At 46.9% G+C, this 23,494-nt stretch overlaps 1 protein-coding gene and 1 long non-coding RNA gene across 2 annotated transcripts in view; one reads left to right on the top strand and one right to left on the bottom strand.

The window, feature by feature from the left end:
- Window positions 1–11,204: 11,204 nt before the first annotated feature.
- LOC120040675 (proline-rich extensin-like protein EPR1) lies at window positions 11,205–13,972 on the top strand. Its single transcript, XM_038985752.1, has 2 exons — window positions 11,205–13,725; window positions 13,890–13,972. The coding sequence occupies exons 1-2, from the start codon at window positions 11,205–11,207 to the stop codon at window positions 13,970–13,972; spliced, it is 2,604 nt and encodes an 867-aa protein (XP_038841680.1).
- A 4,845-nt stretch (window positions 13,973–18,817) lies between these two features.
- LOC120040676 overlaps window positions 18,818–23,494 on the bottom strand; it is a 44,609-nt gene continuing 39,932 nt past the window's right edge. The window contains exon 3 of the long non-coding RNA XR_005475720.1: window positions 18,818–19,002. This is a non-coding gene — a long non-coding RNA (uncharacterized LOC120040676). The remainder of the gene's footprint in view (window positions 19,003–23,494) is intronic.

The following is a 23,494-nucleotide window of genomic DNA, read 5'->3' as shown; positions in this document are numbered from 1 at the left end:
TTGATGCTATCAGAAGTCTGAAGACCTGCCGGCTGCCTGTTCTGTTGATGCTATCAGAAGTCTGATGACCTGCTGGCTGCCTGTTCTGTTCTGTTGATGCTATCAGAAGCCTGAAGACCTGCTGGCTGTCTGTTCTGTTGTGTTGATGCTATCAGAAGTCTGAAGACCTGCTGGCTGCCTGTTCTGTTGTGTTGATGCTATCAGAAGTCTGATGACCTGCTGGCTGTCTGTTCTGTTGATGCTATCAGAAGTCTGAAGACCTGCTGGCTGTCTGTTCTGTTTGATGCTATCAGAAGTCTGAAGACCTGCTGGCTGTCTGTTCTGCTGTGTTGATGCTATCAGAAGTCTGATGACCTGCTGGCTGCCTGTTGTGTTGATGCTATCAGAAGTCTGATGACCTGCTGGCTGCCTGTTGTGTTGATGTTATCAGAAGTCTGAGACCTGCTGGCTGCCTGTTCTGTTGATGCTATCAGAAGTCTGATGACCTGCTGGCTGCCTGTTGTGTTGATGCTATCAGAAGTCTGATGACCTGCTGGCTGCCTGTTCTGTTGATGCTATCAGAAGTCTGATGACCTGCCAGCTGCCTGTTGTGTTGATGCTACCAGAAGTCTGAAGACCTACTGGCTGCCTGTTCTGTTGTGTTGATGCTATCAGAAGTCTGAAGACCTGCCTGTTCTGTTGTGTTGATGCTATCAGAAGTCTGATGACCTGCTGGCTGCCTGTTGTGTTGATGTTATCAGAAGTCTGAAGACCTGCCGGCTGCCTGTTCTGTTGATGCTATCAGAAGTCTGATGACCTGCCAGCTGCCTGTTGTGTTGATGCTACCAGAAGTCTGAAGACCTGCTGGCTGCCTGTTCTGTTGTGTTGATGCTACCAGAAGTCTGAAGACCTGCTGGCTGCCTGTTCTGTTGTGTTGATGCTACCAGAAGTCTGAAGACCTGCCGGCTGCCTGTTCTGTTGATGCTATCAGAAGTCTGAAGACCTGCCGGCTGCCTGTTGTGTTGATGCTATCAGAAGTCTGATGACCTGCCGGCTGCCTGTTCTGTTGATGCTATCAGAAGTCTGATGACCTGCTGGCTGCCTGTTGTGTTGATGCTATCAGAAGTCTGAAGACCTGCTGGCTGCCTGTTGTGTTGATGCTATCAGAAGTCTGAAGACCTGCTGGCTGCCTGTTGTGTTGATGCTATCAGAAGTCTGATGACCTGCTGGCTGCCTGTTCTGTTGTGTTGATGCTATCAGAAGTCTGATGACCTGCTGGCTGCCTGTTCTGTTGTGTTGATGCTATCAGAAGTCTGATGACCTGCTGGCTGTCTGTTTTGTTGTGTTGATGCTATCAGAAGTCTGAAGACCTGCTGGCTGTCTGTTCTGCTGTGTTGATGCTATCAGAAGTCTGATGACCTGCTGGCTGCCTGTTGTGTTGATGCTATCAGAAGTCTGAAGACCTGCTGGCTGCCTGTTCTGTTGATGCTATCAGAAGTCTGATGACCTGCTGGCTGTCTGTTCTGTTCATGCTATCAGAAGTCTTAATACCTGCTGGCTGCCTGTTCTGTTGATGCTATCAGAAGTCTGATGACCTGCCGGCTGCCTGTTCTGTTGATGCTATCAGAAGTCTGATGACCTGCCTGTTCTGTTGATGCTATCAGAAGTCTGATGACCTGCCTGTTCTGTTGATGCTATCAGAAGCCTGAAGACCTGCCGGCTGCCTGTTCTGTTCTGTTGATGCTATCAGAAGCCTGAAGACCTGCCGGCTGCCTGTTCTGTTGATGCTATCAGAAGTCTGATGACCTGCTGGCTGTCTGTTCTGTTGTGTTGATGCTATCAGAAGTCTGAAGACCTGCTGGCTGCCTGTTCTGTTGTGTTGATGCTATCAGAAGTCTGAAGACCTGCCGGCTGCCTGTTGTGTTGATGCTATCAGAAGTCTGATGACCTGCTGGCTGTCTGTTCTGTTGATGCTATCAGAAGTCTGAAGACCTGCTGGCTGTCTGTTCTGTTGATGTTATCAGAAGTCTGATGACCTGCTGGCTGCCTGTTCTGTTGATGCTACCAGAAGTCTGAAGACCTGCTGGCTGCCTGTTCTGTTGTGTTGATGCTATCAGAAGTCTGAAGACCTGCCTGTTCTGTTGTGTTGATGCTATCAGAAGTCTGAAGACCTGCCGGCTGCCTGTTCTGTTGATGCTATCAGAAGTCTGATGACCTGCCAGCTGCCTGTTGTGTTGATGCTACCAGAAGTCTGAAGACCTGCTGGCTGTCTGTTCTGTTGATGCTATCAGAAGTCTGATGACCTGCTGGCTGCCTGTTCTGTTGTGTTGATGCCATCAGAAGTCTGATGACCTGCTGGCTGCCTGTTCTGTTGATGCTATCAGAAGTCTGATGACCTGCCTGTTCTGTTGATGCTATCAGAAGTCTGAAGACCTGCTGGCTGTCTGTTCTGCTGTGTTGATGCTATCAGAAGTCTGATGACCTGCTGGCTGCCTGTTGTGTTGATGCTATCAGAAGTCTGATGACCTGCTGGCTGCCTGTTGTGTTGATGTTATCAGAAGTCTGATGACCTGCTGGCTGCCTGTTCTGTTGATGCTATCAGAAGTCTGATGACCTGCTGGCTGCCTGTTGTGTTGATGCTATCAGAAGTCTGATGACCTGCTGGCTGCCTGTTCTGTTGATGCTATCAGAAGTCTGATGACCTGCCAGCTGCCTGTTGTGTTGATGCTACCAGAAGTCTGAAGACCTACTGGCTGCCTGTTCTGTTGTGTTGATGCTATCAGAAGTCTGAAGACCTGCCTGTTCTGTTGTGTTGATGCTATCAGAAGTCTGATGACCTGCTGGCTGCCTGTTGTGTTGATGTTATCAGAAGTCTGAAGACCTGCCGGCTGCCTGTTCTGTTGATGCTATCAGAAGTCTGATGACCTGCCAGCTGCCTGTTGTGTTGATGCTACCAGAAGTCTGAAGACCTGCTGGCTGCCTGTTCTGTTGTGTTGATGCTACCAGAAGTCTGAAGACCTGCTGGCTGCCTGTTCTGTTGTGTTGATGCTACCAGAAGTCTGAAGACCTGCCGGCTGCCTGTTCTGTTGATGCTATCAGAAGTCTGAAGACCTGCCGGCTGCCTGTTGTGTTGATGCTATCAGAAGTCTGATGACCTGCCGGCTGCCTGTTCTGTTGATGCTATCAGAAGTCTGATGACCTGCTGGCTGCCTGTTGTGTTGATGCTATCAGAAGTCTGAAGACCTGCTGGCTGCCTGTTGTGTTGATGCTATCAGAAGTCTGAAGACCTGCTGGCTGCCTGTTGTGTTGATGCTATCAGAAGTCTGATGACCTGCTGGCTGCCTGTTCTGTTGTGTTGATGCTATCAGAAGTCTGATGACCTGCTGGCTGCCTGTTCTGTTGTGTTGATGCTATCAGAAGTCTGATGACCTGCTGGCTGTCTGTTCTGTTGTGTTGATGCTATCAGAAGTCTGAAGACCTGCTGGCTGTCTGTTCTGCTGTGTTGATGCTATCAGAAGTCTGATGACCTGCTGGCTGCCTGTTGTGTTGATGCTATCAGAAGTCTGAAGACCTGCTGGCTGCCTGTTCTGTTGATGCTATCAGAAGTCTGATGACCTGCTGGCTGTCTGTTCTGTTCATGCTATCAGAAGTCTTAATACCTGCTGGCTGCCTGTTCTGTTGATGCTATCAGAAGTCTGATGACCTGCCGGCTGCCTGTTCTGTTGATGCTATCAGAAGTCTGATGACCTGCCTGTTCTGTTGATGCTATCAGAAGTCTGATGACCTGCCTGTTCTGTTGATGCTATCAGAAGCCTGAAGACCTGCCGGCTGCCTGTTCTGTTCTGTTGATGCTATCAGAAGCCTGAAGACCTGCCGGCTGCCTGTTCTGTTGATGCTATCAGAAGTCTGATGACCTGCTGGCTGTCTGTTCTGTTGTGTTGATGCTATCAGAAGTCTGAAGACCTGCTGGCTGCCTGTTCTGTTGTGTTGATGCTATCAGAAGTCTGAAGACCTGCCGGCTGCCTGTTGTGTTGATGCTATCAGAAGTCTGATGACCTGCTGGCTGTCTGTTCTGTTGATGCTATCAGAAGTCTGAAGACCTGCTGGCTGTCTGTTCTGTTGATGTTATCAGAAGTCTGATGACCTGCTGGCTGCCTGTTCTGTTGATGCTATCAGAAGTCTGATGACCTGCTGGCTGCCTGTTGTGTTGATGCTATCAGAAGTCTGATGACCTGCTGGCTGCCTGTTCTGTTGATGCTATCAGAAGTCTGATGACCTGCCGGCTGCCTGTTCTGTTGATGCTATCAGAAGTCTGATGACCTGCCAGCTGCCTGTTGTGTTGATGCTACCAGAAGTCTGAAGACCTGCTGGCTGCCTGTTCTGTTGTGTTGATGCTATCAGAAGTCTGAAGACCTGCCTGTTCTGTTGTGTTGATGCTATCAGAAGTCTGAAGACCTGCCGGCTGCCTGTTCTGTTGATGCTATCAGAAGTCTGATGACCTGCCAGCTGCCTGTTGTGTTGATGCTACCAGAAGTCTGAAGACCTGCTGGCTGTCTGTTCTGTTGATGCTATCAGAAGTCTGATGACCTGCTGGCTGCCTGCTGTGTTGATGCTATCAGAAGTCTGAAGACCTGCTGGCTGCCTGTTGTGTTGATGCTATCAGAAGTCTGATGACCTGCTGGCTGCCTGTTCTGTTGTGTTGATGCCATCAGAAGTCTGATGACCTGCTGGCTGCCTGTTCTGTTGATGCTATCAGAAGTCTGATGACCTGCCTGTTCTGTTGATGCTATCAGAAGTCTGAAGACCTGCTGGCTGTCTGTTCTGCTGTGTTGATGCTATCAGAAGTCTGATGACCTGCTGGCTGCCTGTTGTGTTGATGCTATCAGAAGTCTGATGACCTGCTGGCTGTCTGTTCTGTTGTGTTGATGCTATCAGAAGTCTGAAGACCTGCTGGCTGTCTGTTCTGCTGTGTTGATGCTATCAGAAGTCTGATGACCTGCTGGCTGCCTGTTCTGTTGATGCTATCAGAAGTCTGATGACCTGCTGGCTGTCTGTTCTGTTGATGCTATCAGAAGTCTGATGACCTGCTGGCTGTCTGTTCTGTTGATGCTATCAGAAGTCTGATGACTTGCTGGCTGCCTGTTCTGTTGATGCTATCAGAAGTCTGATGACCTGCCGGCTGCCTGTTGTGTTGATGCTATCAGAAGTCTGATGACCTGCCGGCTGTCTGTTCTGTTGATGCTATCAGAAGTCTGATGACCTGCCGGCTGCCTGTTGTGTTGATGCTACCAGAAGTCTGAAGACCTGCCGGCTGCCTGTTCTGTTGATGCTATCAGAAGTCTGATGACCTGCCGGCTGCCTGTTCTGTTGATGCTATCAGAAGTCTGATGACCTGCTGGCTGCCTGTTGTGTTGATGCTATCAGAAGTCTGATGACCTGCTGGCTGCCTGTTGTGTTGATGCTATCAGAAGTCTGAAGACCTGCTGGCTGTCTGTTCTGTTGTGTTGATGCTATCAGAAGTCTGAAGACCTGCTGGCTGCCTGTTCTGTTGTGTTGATGCTATCAGAAGTCTGAAGACCTGCTGGCTGCCTGTTCTGTTGTGTTGATGCTATCAGAAGTCTGAAGACCTGCTGGCTGCCTGTTCGGTTGTGTTGATGCTATCAGAAGTCTGAAGACCTGCTGGCTGCCTGTTGTGTTGATGCTATCAGAAGTCTGAAGACCTGCTGGCTGCCTGTTCTGTTGATGCTATCAGAAGTCTGATGACCTGCCGGCTGCCTGTTCTGTTGATGCTATCAGAAGTCTGAAGACCTGCCGGCTGCCTGTTCTGTTGATGCTATCAGAAGTCTGATGACCTGCCTGTTCTGTTGATGCTATCAGAAGTCTGATGACCTGCCTGTTCTGTTGATGCTATCAGAAGTCTGAAGACCTGCCGGCTGTCTGTTCTGTTGTGTTGATGCTATCAGAAGTCTGAAGACCTGCTGGCTGTCTGTTGTGTTGATGCTATCAGAAGTCTGAAGACCTGCTGGCTGTCTGTTCTGTTGATGCTATCAGAAGTCTGAAGACCTGCTGGCTGCCTGTTCTGTTGATGCTATCAGAAGTCTGATGACCTGCTGGCTGCCTGTTCTGTTCTGTTGATGCTATCAGAAGTCTGATGACCTGCCTGTTCTGTTGACGCTATCAGAAGTCTGATGACCTGCCTGTTCTGTTGATGCTATTAGAAGGGAGAATTCCATGTTTACTCTGAACACAAACAACGTACTAAATGTCCTCACTGGTTATCCTGGTATAATACAAATTCACATGACCTACAGCCCTGAAAACATTTGACAAATATTTAAAACCAATCAGTGTAGTACACACGGAGCAGGAGCCACACACAGGGAGCAGGAGAGAGACACAGGGAGCAGGAGCCACACACAGGGAGCAGGAGAGAGACACACGGAGCAGGAGAGAGACACACGGAGCAGGAGCCACACACAGGGAGCAGGAGAGAGACACACGGAGCAGGAGAGAGAGACACACGGAGCAGGAGCCACACACAGGGAGCAGGAGAGAGACACAGGGAGCAGGAGAGAGACACACGGAGCAGGAGAGAGACACACGGAGCAGGAGCCACACACAGGGAGCAGGAGAGAGACACACGGAGCAGGAGAGAGACACACGGAGCAGGAGCCACACACAGGGAGCAGGAGAGAGACACACGGAGCAGGAGCCACACACAGGGAGCAGGAGAGAGACACAGGGAGCAGGAGCCACACACAGGGAGCAGGAGAGAGACACAGGGAGCAGGAGCCACACACAGGGAGCAGGAGAGAGACACACGGAGCAGGAGCCACACACAGGGAGCAGGAGAGAGACACACGGAGCAGGAGCCACACACAGGGAGCAGGAGAGAGACACACGGAGCAGGAGCCACACACAGGGAGCAGGAGAGAGACACACGGAGCAGGAGCCACACACAGGGAGCAGGAGAGAGACACACGGAGCAGGAGAGAGACACAGCAGTCTAACAATGTGGTTCAAAAGCACTATGTGAATGAGAGGAGCAGCAAAGCTCCCATAACTCCAGTTAGTATACCTTCTTGCAGAGTACGCTGCTCTTCATCCTCCTCCCTCTCCATCACAGTGGTCAGGTGAACAGACATACTCCAAGCTGTCCTCTGGGGTGCTGTGACAGAGCAGTGACATGCTAACACCAACACTAGGCTAGTGGGGCCCAGCAGAGCCCAGCTGTCTCAAGTCCAAAGCCATGTCTAAGTGTGTGTGTGTGTGTGTGTGTGTGTGTGTGTGTGTGTGTGTTTGTGTGTGTGTGTGACAGTCAGTCTCAGTCAGCGAGAGAGTGTGTGTGTCTAAGTCGGTGTGTGTGTGTTTGTGTGAGGACAGCAAGGCACGTCTGTCACCCAGTCACAGACACTCCCTCCTCCTGCTCTCTCTCCCGCTATTGTCCATGACTAGAAGACAGCCCACTGTGGAACCGGAGCAGGGGAGTGGCACTAAACGATTCTCAGACTGACAGGACTTTGAATGTTTAGATTAGAGCATGGAGTCAATTCAACATGTCAGCTATGTGACAAGGACTAATATAACCATATAATACGTTATAGTTTTATCCCTATCAAGTCTAAATGTGTCTATTTGCTCACCCCCCTTTTCAAGCGTTGAAATGGTATGTTCCACCAGACTCTCCATGGAAACAGTGCAAGGCGGAGCACACCATAAGACACATACACCTGTTGCAAGGGTGGGGCCCCAGCCTGCCTCACCACAGTCAAATCCACAGGTGACTCAATTTGCACATGCATACTTATTCAACGCAGAAGCAACATACCGAGAGCCAAATAACAGAACAGGAACCATTAAGAAATACAGCTTGATGAAATAGAATAAAGGAAGAACAGTATGTATACTGAACTAAAATATAAATGCAACAGTTCATATAAGGTAAATCAGTCAATTTAAATAAATAAATGAGGCCTTAATCTATGGATTTCACCTGACTGGGAACACCAATATGCATCTGTTGGTCACAGATACAGTAACTGATGCTAGTTTAGCATGAGGAAATAGAGAAGCCATCTAGTTTCTAAACCAGTATGGGTTATTCCACCCTATAGAAAATAACATGACACACAATGTTACATATTAGACCACAAATAATACAGACCACAATTCTAATCAATCGACATGCACTGGCTTTATCAAACTAGTCACATTGAGAGCAATGCAACAGTAAACAAATCACCAACATTACAGTGACAAATGTAAACGGCTAGACAAACTATTATAGATGTGAAAGCCGGTTAGTCAGTTAACTTGTGATAAAAACATCGTTATGCCCATAACGGCTGATAAAAACATCGTTATGTCCATAACGGCTGACAAAAACATTGTTATGCCCATAACGACTGATATAAACATCGTTATGCCCATAACGGCTGATAAAAACATCGTTGTGCCCATAACGGCTGATAAAAACATCGTTGTGCCCATAGCGGCTGATAAAAACATCGTTGTGCCCATAACGGCTGATAAAAACATCGTTGTGCCCATAGCGGCTGATAAAAACATCGTTGTGCCCATAACGACTGATATAAACATCGTTGTGCCCATAACGACTGATATAAACATCGTTGTGCCCATAACGGCTGATAAAAACATCGTTGTGCCCATAACGGCTGATATAAACATCGTTGTGCCCATAGCGGCTGATAAAAACATTCTTATGCCCATAACGGCTGATATAAACATTCTTATGCCCATAGCGGCTGATAAAAACATTCTTATGCCCATAGCGGCTGATAAAAACATTCTTATGCCCATAGCGGCTGATAAAAACATTCTTATGCCCATAGCGGCTGATAAAAACATTCTTATGCCCATAGCGGCTGATAAAAACATTCTTATGCCCATAGCGGCTGATAAAAACATTCTTATGCCCATAACGGCTGATATAAACATCGTTATGTCCATAACGGCTGATATAAACATCGTTATGTCCATAACGGCTGATAAAAACATCGTTGTGCCCATAGCGGCTGATAAAAACATCGTTGTGCCCATAGCGGCTGATAAAGACATCGTTGTGCCCATAACGGCTGATATAAGCATTCTTATGCCCATAGCGGCTGATAAAAACATTCTTATGCCCATAACGACTGATATAAACATCGTTATGCCAATAACGACTGATATAAACATCGTTATGCCAATAACGACTGATATAAACATCGTTATGCCAATAACGACTGATATAAACATCGTTATGCCAATAACGACTGATATAAACATCGTTATGCACATCGTTATGCCCATAACGGCTGATATAAACATCGTTATGCCCATAACGGCTGATAAAAACATTCTTATGCCCATAACGACTGATATAAACATCGTTATGCCAATAACGACTGATATAAACATCGTTATGTCCATAACGGCTGATATAAACATCGTTATGTCCATAACGGCTGATATAAACATCGTTATGTCCATAACGGCTGATATAAACATCGTTATGCCCATAACGGCTGATATAAACATCGTTATGCCCATAACGGCTGATATAAACATTCTTATGCCCATAGCGGCTGATAAAAACATTCTTATGCCCATAACGACTGATATAAACATCGTTATGCCAATAACGACTGATATAAACATCGTTATGTCCATAACGGCTGATATAAACATCGTTATGCCCATAACGGCTGATATAAACATCGTTATGCCCATAACGGCTGATATAAACATTCTTATGCCCATAGCGGCTGATAAAAACATTCTTATGCCCATAACGACTGATATAAACATCGTTATGCCCATAACGACTGATATAAACATCGTTATGCCAATAACGACTGATATAAACATCGTTATGCCAATAACGACTGATATAAACATCGTTATGCCCATAACGGCTGATATAAACATCGTTATGCCCATAACGGCTGATAAAAACATTCTTATGCCCATAACGACTGATATAAACATCGTTATGCCAATAACGACTGATATAAACATCGTTATGTCCATAACGGCTGATATAAACATTCTTATGCCCATAGCGGCTGATAAAAACATTCTTATGCCCATAGCGGCTGATAAAAACATTCTTATGCCCATAGCGGCTGATATAAACATCGTTATGCCCATAGCGGCTGATAAAAACATTCTTATGCCCATAGCGGCTGATAAAAACATTCTTATGCCCATAACGGCTGATATAAACATTCTTATGCCCATAGTGGCTGATAAAAACATTCTTATGCCCATAGCGGCTGATAAAAACATTCTTATGCCCATAGCGGCTGATAAAAACATTCTTATGCCCATAACGACTGATATAAACATCGTTATGTCCATAACGGCTGATATAAACATCGTTATGCCCATAACGACTGATATAAACATCGTTATGCCCATAACGACTGATATAAACATCGTTATGCCCATAACGGCTGATAAAAACGGTTGACAAAAAACAACCGTGATCCCATAAATAGAACCTAGAACACCATCACCAAATATTTCACATAGCTCTCCAATTAAACATGCTTCCTTCAATTATTCCATGTCCAAATAATTTTCATTCATCTCATTTAACTTCTGGTAATATCCTGGGCAGAACTGTAAGCTAGTGTGGGCATACTGAATGCAACCACACATTCCTATTGAAACAATACAGCATCCACAACAGCTTGTGGCTAACCCCCCAAAACAACCCCCACCTCACAGCCTCCCTGTCTGCCTCAGAGGCCCTTTTTGTGTGCACTGATAAAGTTCCCAGCATGGAGAGACTGGAGGAGGACAGCCCCTCTCACCTCCCTCCAACTCCCCCTCCCAGGCCAATAGAACTGTAAGCCCTGGGCTTTGTGAGCAGGGTGGAGATGGAGGGGGGTAGCGGAGAGGGATGAGGAGAGGGGTACTGTAGGAAGAGGGGAGGGAAGGCTGGCAAAGTTTGGCTGGCAGCCTTCCCTCCCCGCTCCTGTTGGGAGATGTACATGGTCCATGCCCTCCCCACTGCCGAAGTGATCAATATTCTGAGCATCACCCAGGGCTGTGTACCTGCCAGACTCCCAGCCATGTGATCATGGAGCTAGGCCCATCCAGGCAGCTCTGAGCTTGGCCAGGCTGTCCCTGGCCTTCTGGAGCCCTCGTCTGGCTGTAGCCCACTGAGCCGCCAGTCTCCACAGCACAACCTCCCCTCCAAACCTTCCCCTGCTTCCATGTACTGTCTGAATCATTATGAGCCCCAGTCTCCACAGCACAACCTCCCCTCCAAACCTTCCCCTGCTTCCATGTACTGTCTGCTTCATTATGAGCCCCAGTCTCCACAACACAACCTCCCCTCCAAACCTTCCCCTGCTTCCATGTACTGTCTGCTTCATTATGAGCCCCAGTCTCCACAGTACAACCTCCCCTCCAAACCTTCCATGTACTGTCTGCTTCATTATGAGCCCCAGTCTCCACAGTACAACCTCCCCTCCAAACCTTCCATGTACTGTCTGCTTCATTATGAGCCCCAGTCTCCAAAGTACAACCTCCCCTCCAAACCTTCCCCTGCTTCCATGTACTGTCTGCTTCATTATGAGCCCCAGTCTCCACAGCACAACCTCCCCTCCAAACCTTCCCCTGCTTCCATGTACTGTCTGCTTCATTATGAGCCCCAGTCTCCACAGCACAACCTCCCCTCCAAACTTCTCCCTGCTTCCATGAACTGTCTGCTTCATTATGAGCCCCAGTCTCCACAGCACAACCTCCCCTCCAAATCTCCCCCTGCTTCCATGAACTGTCTGCTTCATTATGAGCCCCAGTCTCCACAGCACAACCTCCCCTCCAAACCTTCCCCTGCTTCCATGTACTGTCTGCTCCATTATGAGTCCCAGTCTCCACAGCACAACCTCCCCTCCAAACCTTCCCCTGCTTCCATGTACTGTCTGCTTCATTATGAGCCCCAGTCTCCACAGTACAACCTCCCCTCCAAACCTTCCATGTACTGTCTGCTTCATTATGAGCCCCAGTCTCCACAGTACAACCTCCCCTCCAAACCTTCCATGTACTGTCTGCTTCATTATGAGCCCCCGTCTCCACAGCACAACCTCCCCTCTAAACCTACCATGTACTGTCTGCTTCATTATGAGCCCCATTCTCCACAGTACAACCTCCCCTCCAAACCTTCCATGTACTGTCTGCTTCATTATGAGCCCCAGTCTCCACAGTACAACCTCCCCTCCAAACCTTCCATGTACTGTCTGCTTCATTATGAGCCCCAGTCTCCAAAGTACAACCTCCCCTCCAAACCTTCCATGTACTGTCTGCTTCATTATGAGCCCCAGTCTCCACAGCACAACCTCCCCTCCAAACCTTGCATGTACTGTCTGCTTCATTATGAGCCCCAGTCTCCAAAGTACAACCTCCCCTCCAAACCTTCCATGTACTGTCTGCTTCATTATGAGCCCCAGTCTCCACAGTACAACCTCCCCTCCAAACCTTCCATGTACTGTCTGCTTCCTTATGAGCCCCAGTCTCCACAGTACAACCTCCCCTCCAAACCTTCCCCTGCTTCCATGTACTGTCTGCTTCATTATGAGCCCCAGTCTCCACAACACAACCTCCCCTCCAAACCTTCCCCTGCTTCCATGTACTGTCTGCTTCATTATGAGCCCCAGTCTCCACAGCACAACCTCCCCTCCAAACCTTCCCCTGCTTCCATGTACTGTCTGCTTCATTATGAGCCCCAGTCTCCACAGTACAACCTCCCCTCCAAACCTTCCATGTACTGTCTGCTTCATTATGAGCCCCAGTCTCCAAAGTACAACCTCCCCTCCAAACCTTCCATGTACTGTCTGCTTCATTATGAGCCCCAGTCTCCACAACACAACCTCCCCTCCAAACCTTCCTCTGCTTCCATGTACTGTCTGCTTCATTATGAGCCCCAGTCTCCACAGTACAACCTCCCCTCCAAACCTTCCATGTACTGTCTGCTTCATTATGAGCCCCCGTCTCCACAGCACAACCTCCCCTCTAAACCTACCATGTACTGTCTGCTTCATTATGAGCCCCAGTCTCCACAGTACAACCTCCCCTCCAAACCTTCCATGTACTGTCTGCTTCATTATGAGCCCCAGTCTCCACAGTACAACCTCCCCTCCAAACCTTCCATGTACTGTCTGCTTCATTATGAGCCCCAGTCTCCAAAGTACAACCTCCCCTCCAAACCTTCCATGTACTGTCTGCTTCATTATGAGCCCCAGTCTCCACAGCACAACCTCCCCTCCAAACCGTTCATGTACTGTCTGCTTCATTATGAGCCCCAGTCTCCACAGTACAACCTCCCCTCCAAACCTTCCCCTGCTTCCATGTACTGTCTGCTTCATTATGAGCCCCAGCCTCCACAACACAACCTCCCCTCCAAACCTTCCCCTGCTTCCATGTACTGTCTGCTTCATTGTGAGCCCCAGTCTCCACAGTACAACCTCCCCTCCAAACCTTCCATGTACTGTCTGCTTCATTGTGAGCCCCAGTCTCCACAGCACAACCTCCCCTCCAAACCTTCCATGTACTGTCTGCTTCATTATGAGCCCCAGTCTCCACAGTACAACCTCCCCTCCAAACCTACCATGTACTGTCTGCTTCATTATGAGCCCCAGTCTCCACAGTACAACCTCCCCTCTAAACCTACCATGTACTGTCTGCTTCATTATGAGCCCCAGTCTCCACAGTACACCTCCCCTCCAAACCTTCCATGTACTGTCTGCTTCATTATGAGCCCCAGTCTCCACAGTATAACCTCCCCTCCAAACCTTCCATGTACTGTCTGCTTCATTATGAGCCCCAGTCTCCACAGTACAACCTCCCCTCCAAACCTACCATGTACTGTCTGCTTCATTATGAGCCTCCGTCTCCCTCAGCTCTGCTAGCGGTGGTTTGGCGTGATAATGAACACGAACACGACAGGAAGGTTGGCTACACAAAGTCAATGGGACCAGGCTAGTGGCTAGGCCATTACTGGTTGGCTGTCCAATCATGGTGGATGAGATCTCTAGAAACGTGTGGATAGTTGGAAAGAGATATCCACAGTACAGCACTGTAGCGTGTTTATCAACCATGTGAATATAAAACCATGTCATTTAGACTTGTTCTAACTGTTGGAGTAGACCGGTAGTAGGGGAGGTGGACATTAAAATGTCAAGAGGCCCTCGCAACACAATCTACTGTAGTAAATGAGTCCTCCAACATCATATATAAACATCATTACCAAAGAGATCTTATCCAACAGAACAGGCCTCTTCTCATAATATATAACCATCATCTATGGAAACGTCTTCAGCCAAGGGTATAGGCCTAGTCAGCTGTTCTATATCGCTTAAGTTGGAGACTTATTTCCCTCACCAACTTTAAACATCTACCTACCTCATCCCCATATTGTTTTTATTTACTTTTCTGCTCTTTGCACACCAGTATCTCTACTTGCACATCATCATCTGCTCATTTATCACTCCAGTGTTAATCTGCTAAATTGTAATTATTCACTCCTATGGCCTATTTATTGCCTACCTCCTCATGCCTTTTGCACACACTATATATAGACTTTCTTTTTTCTACTGTGTCATTGACTTGTTTATTGTGTTATTGGCTTATTATCCTACCTCATTTGCACACACTGTATATAGATTTTTCTACTGTATTATTGACTGTATGTTTGTTTATTCCATGTGTAACTCTGTGTTGATGTATGTGCCACACTGCTTTGCTTTATCTTGGCCAGGTCGCAGTTGTAAATGAGAACTTGTTCTCGACTAGTTTACCTGGTTAAATAAAGGTGAAATAAAATAAATATATAGAGCCACTGATCATGTTGGATGGCTCAATAGGGGATACAGGGATAGCTATAGTCCGCTAGGTGAAGCTGCTGTAAAACATTTCCATATTATATTGCTGTGTGATGCTATGTGCTGCTACTTTCCAGGACTCAGATCTATAGGACTGTTATTCTGACTGTACAGATCTATAGGACTGTTATTCTGACTGTACAGATCTATAGGACTGTTATTCTGACTGTACAGATCTATAGGACTGTTATTCTGACTGTACAGATCTATAGGACTGTTATTCTGACTGTACAGATCTATAGGACTGTTATTCTGACTGTACAGATCTATAGGACTGTTACTCTGACTGTACAGATCTATAGGACTGTTATTCTGACTGTACAGATCTATAGGACTGTTATTCTGGCTGTACATATCTATAGGACTGTTATTCTGACTGTACAGATCTATAGGACTGTTATTCTGACTGTACAGATCTATAGGACTGTTAGTCTGGCTGTACAGATCTATAGGACTGTTATTCTGACTGTACAGATCTATAGGACTGTTATTCTGGCTGTACAGATCTATAGGACTGTTATTCTGGCTGTACAGATCTATAGGACTGTTATTCTGACTGTACAGATGTATAGGACTGTTATTCTGACTGTACAGATGTATAGGACTGTTATTCTGACTGTACAGATGTATAGGACTGTTATTCTGACTGTACAGATGTATAGGACTGTTATTCTGACTGTACAGATGTATAGGACTGTTATTCTGACTGTACAGATGTATAGGACTGTTATTCTGACTGTACAGATCTATAGGACTGTTATTCTGACTGTACAGATCTATAGGACTGTTATTCTGACTGTACAGATCTATAGGACTGTTATTCTGACTGTACAGGACTCAGATCTATAGGACTGTTATTCTGACTGTACAGATCTATAGGACTCTTATTCTGACTGTACAGATCTATAGGACTGCTATACATCCCTCTACTCCCATTCTCTCTGTCACATACACACACAATGGCAGGGCAATACTAAAGCTCCATGGGTAGTCAGTCTGCTCTATGAAAAACCACCTTGTCATTCCCCTTCGTTGCTACATTTACATAGCAGCCTTGTTTTGTGGTGACACAGTTTCTGTTGCTCCTAATTCACCCTGGTTACAATCAACAGAAGCTGATATCACATCCAACACAACAAAATGATAGTAAGAGAATTAGCTACAGCCTCGTCCTACAGCCATGGCCTCCTTGGCTGAGGTAAACTTAGTTAAATGCACCTGTTATCAGACAGACCAGAGCAGAGTGAAGCAACACAGCAGCCCCTGGCTCAGTGGTTCCAGCATCATGTGACTGACACAATACATACTGGAGCGAAGAGAGACAGGCAGATTTATACAGTCAATGGTATATAACCACCCTACCAGCAAAATCATCCCCTCTAGCCCTCCTCCCTGTCCCTCTCCCTTCCTCCCTTTCCCCACATATAGCCCCATTAACAGCACAGTTAGATAACAGCTAGATGGATAACCGTCCCGATCAGGCTTACCATCTGTGCATTCCTCATAGTACCAGTCTAGCTCATAGTAATCCGCCTCCACAAATTTCTGCATACTCAGTCCCCTTCAGCTGAGAGGAGCATCACCATCTTCTCCTGTCCTGCTGCGGAGGTCACGAGAACACCTGCCCATCCTTTCATTACATACTCTGAGTTCTCTAGGAGTTTACCATGATGAGGAGACCACGTGGAACAGCACATTTTATCACTGGTACCACAGCGGAAGGATGGGAGGGACAGGAGGAGAGGAAAGAGAGAAAGAGATATTTCCCAAAAAGCAACGCAGCCCAAAACACAGTTATGCAGCAGGGATGTGTTGCTGCCTGGTGGTGAGTCAAGGTTGTATCACAAATGAAGGAGGGGCCTGGGGAGGGCCACGAGCCAATGAGGAAGGGAAATGTCAGAGGCATGCTCCTCCCTCTGAACTGTTCCGTCAATAGCAACCTGCTTTCGCCCCTCCTCTCTCTCCTTGGCTCACCCTCCCCTTCACCCAACAGTACATCCTTCTGTGAGGTTGCCATGGAGACTGGCTCCCTACTCCAGCACTGAGTAGCATCTGAATGCAGGCTAGTGTTGCTACTGCTGCTGCCTCTATGTGACCAGCTCTCTGTTCATATCTGCCTGGTCTGTTACAACACCTCTACTACAGGGCAGGGAGATATTAAGAAATCATTCAATAGGTTTATAGTGGGGAATATAGTTCTCTCCCCCACACTGATTTACAGCAGGATAATACCTGAGATGCTTCTACTTCTTTAATAGCATGTCCCTTTGATAAAGAGCACACTGACTAATTCTAACACCACTTGACAGTCAGACAATAAAAAGGTCAGATGTAATTTTAGAGACAGCCATGAATCAAACACTGAGGATTATTATTTCAGCGATTATAGAATCACTTCCTCAACCTGCCTGCTGACTGATTCAACGGTGTATAATGCCATTAGTATTGCATCATATGGAGTGTAATGTGTCTGTGGTAGAAGATGCATCAGAGTAGGAGTGGCCTATCAGGGAACAGCTGACTAGCCAGATGACCAATGAACCACCCTGCTGCCTATCCTCCTTGTGACATCACAATCACAGGTGACAAGACCAGAAATGACAAGACAAGTGACAAGAACGGAATTGACAAAACCAGATTGGTGATATAAATCTCTATAGCCTAGTTCTGAATTGAATCAAGGAGTAGAGAACAATATCTAAAACCATCTATCAAAGAACATCAGTTTGGGAACAAAGGTTTGTATTACGCTGCACAAATGTGACAAAGTGGTCTTGTCTTGTGAGAACACTGGAGTCTATCCTTTAAGTCAGTATCAGTAACTATTTTTAACCAATGCTGCAGGACTGTCATTGTAGTCTACATCTGCGACAATGTAATCAGAGTATTAAAGTGCCACAGCATCTGTTATTACAGCATCCTACAGTGCCGTCTTTCAGACAACAGTACAGATACTGTATCAACACAAAGCACATATCTGCTGATTGATGATGTTAAACTTCCTGAGCTCTACAGTATGACCTACATTCACAACAGAAGGCCGCTGACAACCAGTTGACATAAAGGTCATACACAAGGACAGATCAGTATGTGATCAGATCAGATCCTGAGTGGTGGAGCGGTCTCCGGCACTGGTATCGCTGTGCTAGAGGCGTCACTACAGACCCGGGTTCAATCCCGGGCTGTATCACAACCACCGCACAATTGGCCCAGCGTCGTCCGGGTTAGGGGAGGGTTTGGCCGGGGTAGGCCGTCATTGTAAATAAGAATTTGTTCTTAACTGACTTGCCTAGTTAAATAAAGATAAAGAAAACACACACAGCCTTGTGTCTGTCCAGCCTCATGTCTGGTTGAGACACAGACAGACGTTAGGACAGACGTCTCCCACTGAGCTGATAGGACCAGCAGCCGAGCAGACTGGCAGAGCGTGGCGCTTCAGCCTGCCTGGCACCCACGGCCCAGCGGGTATGTTTGCTGTGTCAACTAGGCCCAGCTGTCTGTCGCTGACCCATATGGGCTCAGGGCCATATTAAAATGACTGTCTCCCTCTACCTTTCATTCCCTTTGTCTCAACCTCTGTCTGTCTCTCTGTGTTTGTATCGCTCTGTCAGTCTGTATATATCTCAGACAGACTTCCTCAGTCTCATTACGACACCAGAATCTCAGCTGTTTGTCTTCCACCCCCATCATCCTCATTTTTTAAATCCTTGATCTCGGCTCTAACCTGCACCATTTCCAAAAATACACTGCAATATGAGCTCAATACAATTACTAATGTCAATGAACCAGTTGAATATCAAATGTGTACCAGCGTACAACAGACCACATAAAAGGAAGAATAGAAATCAGAGAAGTGACCAGCAGAGGGAGTGTGGAAGCCCTCGCCCTCTTGCCTGCATCATCTTAAAAAACGACCAAATACAAACGCTGCGCTTACGGAAATACTTCAGTGTCTCCTCAATCTGCTCGACGGTGAGGTCCAGGTTGGTATCGGGGGAGAGGAGAGGGGTGTGGAGCCAGTCGTCGTGGTCATACCCGTAGATGGTGTCTGCTCTCAGCTTGTAGTGGGGCAGCTGCTCCTCCAGCAGACTGATGATCTCCACCTCTGGAAGATCAGTACTGTTACACACATCTGTAGGAGGAGGACAGGGGAGAAGGACAGGGGAGAGGGAAGGGGTGGAGAGGGAGAGGAGATAGGAGAAGGTATGAGGGGAGGAGAGGGAGAGGAGAAGAGGAGAGACTAGAGGTTAGTTTTACCCCCCTACAGCAGCAGGAGGTTATGTAACAGGTGCCTGGTTGAAAAACACCAGAACAATGGCTGTTTATGTTTAAACTTCATCATCTAGAGCAGGGTTCCCCAACTGGCGGCCCGCAGCCAACTCAATATTGGGAAGGTGTTCTTAATGTTTTTGCACACTCAGTGTATGTGATCGTATACAAATGTAAGCAAGGTTTGAAATTATTATGGTTTTAGTGAAATGTTATATCTGTTTGGCCTTCTTTTGGTCAATTTGTAGTCTACAAATGATTTGTAATTACGTTCTGACCCCCTGACCCCAAAAAATTGTCCTGCGTCTGAATCTAGTTAATGATCCCTGATCTAGTGAGAACGATGACAACAGTCTTGCTCAAGACGTACACATACCTTTCAAAAAGCAATTTGTAGCTCCTCAGTGGGCTATCCCTCTGAACAATCTGCTTTTCTAAACCATAATCAAACACAACGACCTCTGAACTATGGTCATACGTGATGATGTGTAAACAAGATACAATGACACATCAGAATCTTTGTAACAGTCTGTTTACATAAAGGGAGTGCAGCAAGAGCTACTGAAAGCAGTGTAGGAGGACCTCTGGTGGCACATTGAGGAACTACAATCCTGCTGATGTCTATGTATCACAACAGTGCTACAGAACAACAAGATATGACAGTGATTTACAGAATAACTGATCCTGGAGCTGCTTTATGAAAATGAAGAGCGGGCATACAGTATACTATATAAACAAGGAGAATAAACCCACAGACTGCAGAACATATTGGCATGGGAACTGGGAAGACGTTCTCCTTCCAGATACTAGTTTGCGACAGTAAACTCTGTGCTTCACTGGAACATAGTGAAGTCATCTTACCAGCACTTCCTGCCATGGGATTTACTCCTTCCCTCAGCAGATCCAGATGTCCATCAGACTCCCATCCAAAGACTGTTACAGCTCATCACTGTAAAACGCCTAGATAACTTCACCAGAATCACACACACTAAGAAGTGACTGAGTTGTGAATATGGAATTGAACGTCTCAGTTTACGTGAGCAGGCATGTTTCCAACCCATTTGTTCAACAGCTGCATACATAAGGCCTGCATATCTGAGGTGGCGATGACGCTCCAGCAGACAATGGTGTCCCAGATAGCCAGGCCTTAATCCAGATAGAATGGGCTGGCAGGCTGCTGAGACAGGCTAAACTGACTGACACCATGGTACTGACTGTCACCAGCAAAAACCTAGCAGCATTAGCAGACTACAGCAGGGGAGTCTGCAACAGACAGTCACACACATACTACAACACGTGGGGGACACACTACTGTTATGGTCCACTGCCATCAATTAAAAGTAGTAAAAACATAGAAATTCATATTTAACTCCTTAAATCTCATATTTCTGTTAAATAGAGCCGATTATAGGTATATTCTTCATATTCAGCTCAGATCTGCGAAGTGTACCTGGGACGACCAACTATACTCAGAGCTATAAAAACCTCCTGAACAACACAACAGCCAGGCCATGCAAACCAAAATAACAACAATGGCTGGAAGTGTCACATGAAGTGGATCAGGGCAGCCAGACATACTGTATCATCACAGGCATTAAACAGTCTCTACTATCCTTCACAACAACATATTCACTGATACAGTATGACAACACCTGTGTCATGCCTTCTCTGTCGCCATGCAACAGCTGGAACTAAGGGATGTTGTATTAATGAGGTATGAAGATTGCATAAATGTTGTATGAAGGTTGCAGAGAGCCCCTGAGTGCTGACAGCTACTAGCTAGACCATTTGCTGTTGATTATTCCTGGACTGTATTTATAGTCAGATCTGTAAGGCCCTGGCACTCTGCTCTGCACCCGCTGGCCCACTGTCCTTCCTGTCCCCTCTACCTCTCTGGCATTCACTTCAAATCCCCAGGCTACAGTACACTACTGTAGCGCAGGTCCAATACAGGCAGAACCTACATCCAACTACACAGAAAACTAGACCCCATGGTGACAGACAGACAGAGAGCGAGAGAGCACAAGAGAGACAGACATGGTGGCAGTACAACTATGAACTGTGTCTAACTCTAGTCTAGTTCACGTTCTAGTCTTCATATCCAACCCTATCATGTTTACTAAGAGATGACTAAAACAAATGACTGAACAATAATGAGTGTACTTGAAAATTTAAAAAATAAAAAATGTAAGTCCAAATAAAGTGAGGAATCCCAGTAGTTTTAAACACCAAACAAGCCCAAACCACCCCATAGATCCAACCCAAAGTCACGGTGTCCAGTACTCACTCATGGCGCCTCTGCCCCTTGCTCCGTGTCCTCTCACCCAGACTTACATTTTCCGCTTCTCCAGGAAGGGGAAGGGCGAAGAGTGGGAGAGAAAAAAAGAGGGGAGGGAGGGAGATAGAGAGAGAAGAGGAAGGAAGAGAGAGAAGGGAGGGAGGGAGAGAGAGAAGGGAGGGAGGGAGAGAGAAGGGAGGGAGGGAGAGAGAAGGGAGGGAGAGAGAGAAGGGAGGGAGAGAGAGAGAAGGGAGAAGGGAGGAAGAGAGAAGGGAGGGAAATAATAAAGAATGAGAGGGAAGAAGAGAGGCAGTCGTAGGAAAGCGACCCCAGCTACTCTGCTTTACCATGCCTGGCATGCCACTGACGGTGGTCACATGGGGCCCACAACCCCCACAACCTCCCCATACTGTAGCCAGCCTGGCAGCACAGCCCCCCCCCCCCCCCCCCCCACCCTACCCTACCCAGCTGCCTAAACAGACTGTCAACTGGATTACTGTTGGCCCAGAGAGTGCAGTAGACTGGAACACTCATTGTCCTCCATACTACAGGCTGGTCTCTTCCCACAGCTGCAGGATCTCCATGAGTCTGACAAGTGAGACAAACTACAGGCAGGATATACTGTAGTGCAACTGGAAGCCAGCAGGGGAGAAGATGGCCTCCTCAGACAGGATAATATCCACCACAAATCATAACAGCAAAGATCAACTGTAGGCACTCTGGGAACTTTTCCCTCTACAATAAGGAATGAAACTAATGATAAAAAAATCTAAAGTACAAATTCAGATTGTTAGCCAGAGTCCTATATACACAGAGTCCTATATACACAGAGTCCTATATACACAGAGTCCTATATACACAGAGTCCTATATACACAGAGCCCTATATACACAGAGCCCTATATACACAGAGCCCTATATACACAGAGCCCTATATACACAGAGCCCTATATACACAGAGCCCTATATACACAGAGTCCTATATACACAGAGCCCTATATACACAGAGCCCTATATACACAGAGCCCTATATACACAGAGCCCTATATACACAGAGCCCTATATACACAGAGCCCTATATACACAGAGCCCTATATACACAGAGTCCTATATACACAGAGTCCTATATACACAGAGTCCTATATACACAGAGTCCTATATACACAGAGCCCTATATACACAGAGCCCTATATACACAGAGCCCTATATACACAGAGTCCTATATACACAGAGCCCTATATACACAGAGTCCTATATACACAGAGTCCTATATACACAGAGTCCTATATACACAGAGTCCTATATACACAGAGCCCTATATACACAGAGCCCTATATACACAGAGCCCTATATACACAGAGCCCTATATACACAGAGCCCTATATACACAGAGCCCTATATACACAGAGTCCTATATACACAGAGCCCTATATACACAGAGCCCTATATACACAGAGTCCTATATACACAGAGCCCTGGCTGTACAGTATATCAAAAACGTTCAAATCATCTTGAGCCAAGCCACTACTAGCTGACTACGTTTCTCCAGGCTGCTGAACTTGGGAGCTGGTGTTTAAAGCAGCCGTTGGACTACTGTGGTCACAATGTCAAGGTGGACAAATGTCCCATCCTCCAGCAGGCTGACATGAAATAAGAGTTCAGTGGAGGAATGGGACTGCCTGGCTCTGGACCCACTGCAGTGACAATAGCTGAGCTATGCTAGCTAGAGAGTCACACATACAGTACTTTCTCCATGTCCATTAGGGGAACACTACCGTACGGTGTGTTACCTCAACACGTCTCCATTAGGGGAACACTACCGTACGGTGTGTTACCTCAACACGTCTCCATTAGGGGAACACTACCGTACGGTGTTACCTCAACACGTCTCCATTAGGGGAACACTACCGTACGGTGTGCTACCTCAACACGTCTCCATTAGGGGAACACTACCGTACGCTGTGCTACCTCAACACGTCTCCATTAGGGGAACACTACCGTACGGTGTGCTACCTCAACACGTCTCCATTAGGGGAACACTACCGTACGGTGTGCTACCTCAACACGTCTCCATTAGG

This window comes from Salvelinus namaycush, unplaced genomic scaffold (genome assembly GCF_016432855.1).
Source record: "Salvelinus namaycush isolate Seneca unplaced genomic scaffold, SaNama_1.0 Scaffold372, whole genome shotgun sequence".
In the NCBI taxonomy this organism is placed as follows: domain Eukaryota; kingdom Metazoa; phylum Chordata; class Actinopteri; order Salmoniformes; family Salmonidae; genus Salvelinus; species Salvelinus namaycush.
The sequence above is the reverse complement of the archived record's forward strand: the minus strand, read 5'-3'. Positions and strand labels throughout refer to the sequence as shown.

Bases quoted from the DNA above. Each gene is read 5' to 3' on its own strand.
- LOC120040675 (XM_038985752.1), top strand. From the start codon at position 11,205: ATGTACTGTCTGAATCATTATGAGCCCCAGTCTCCACAGCACAACCTC. The intron at 13,726-13,889 runs GTACTGTCTGCT...CGTCTCCCTCAG, and splicing joins CTCCCCTCCAAACCTTCCAT to CTCTGCTAGCGGTGGTTTGG.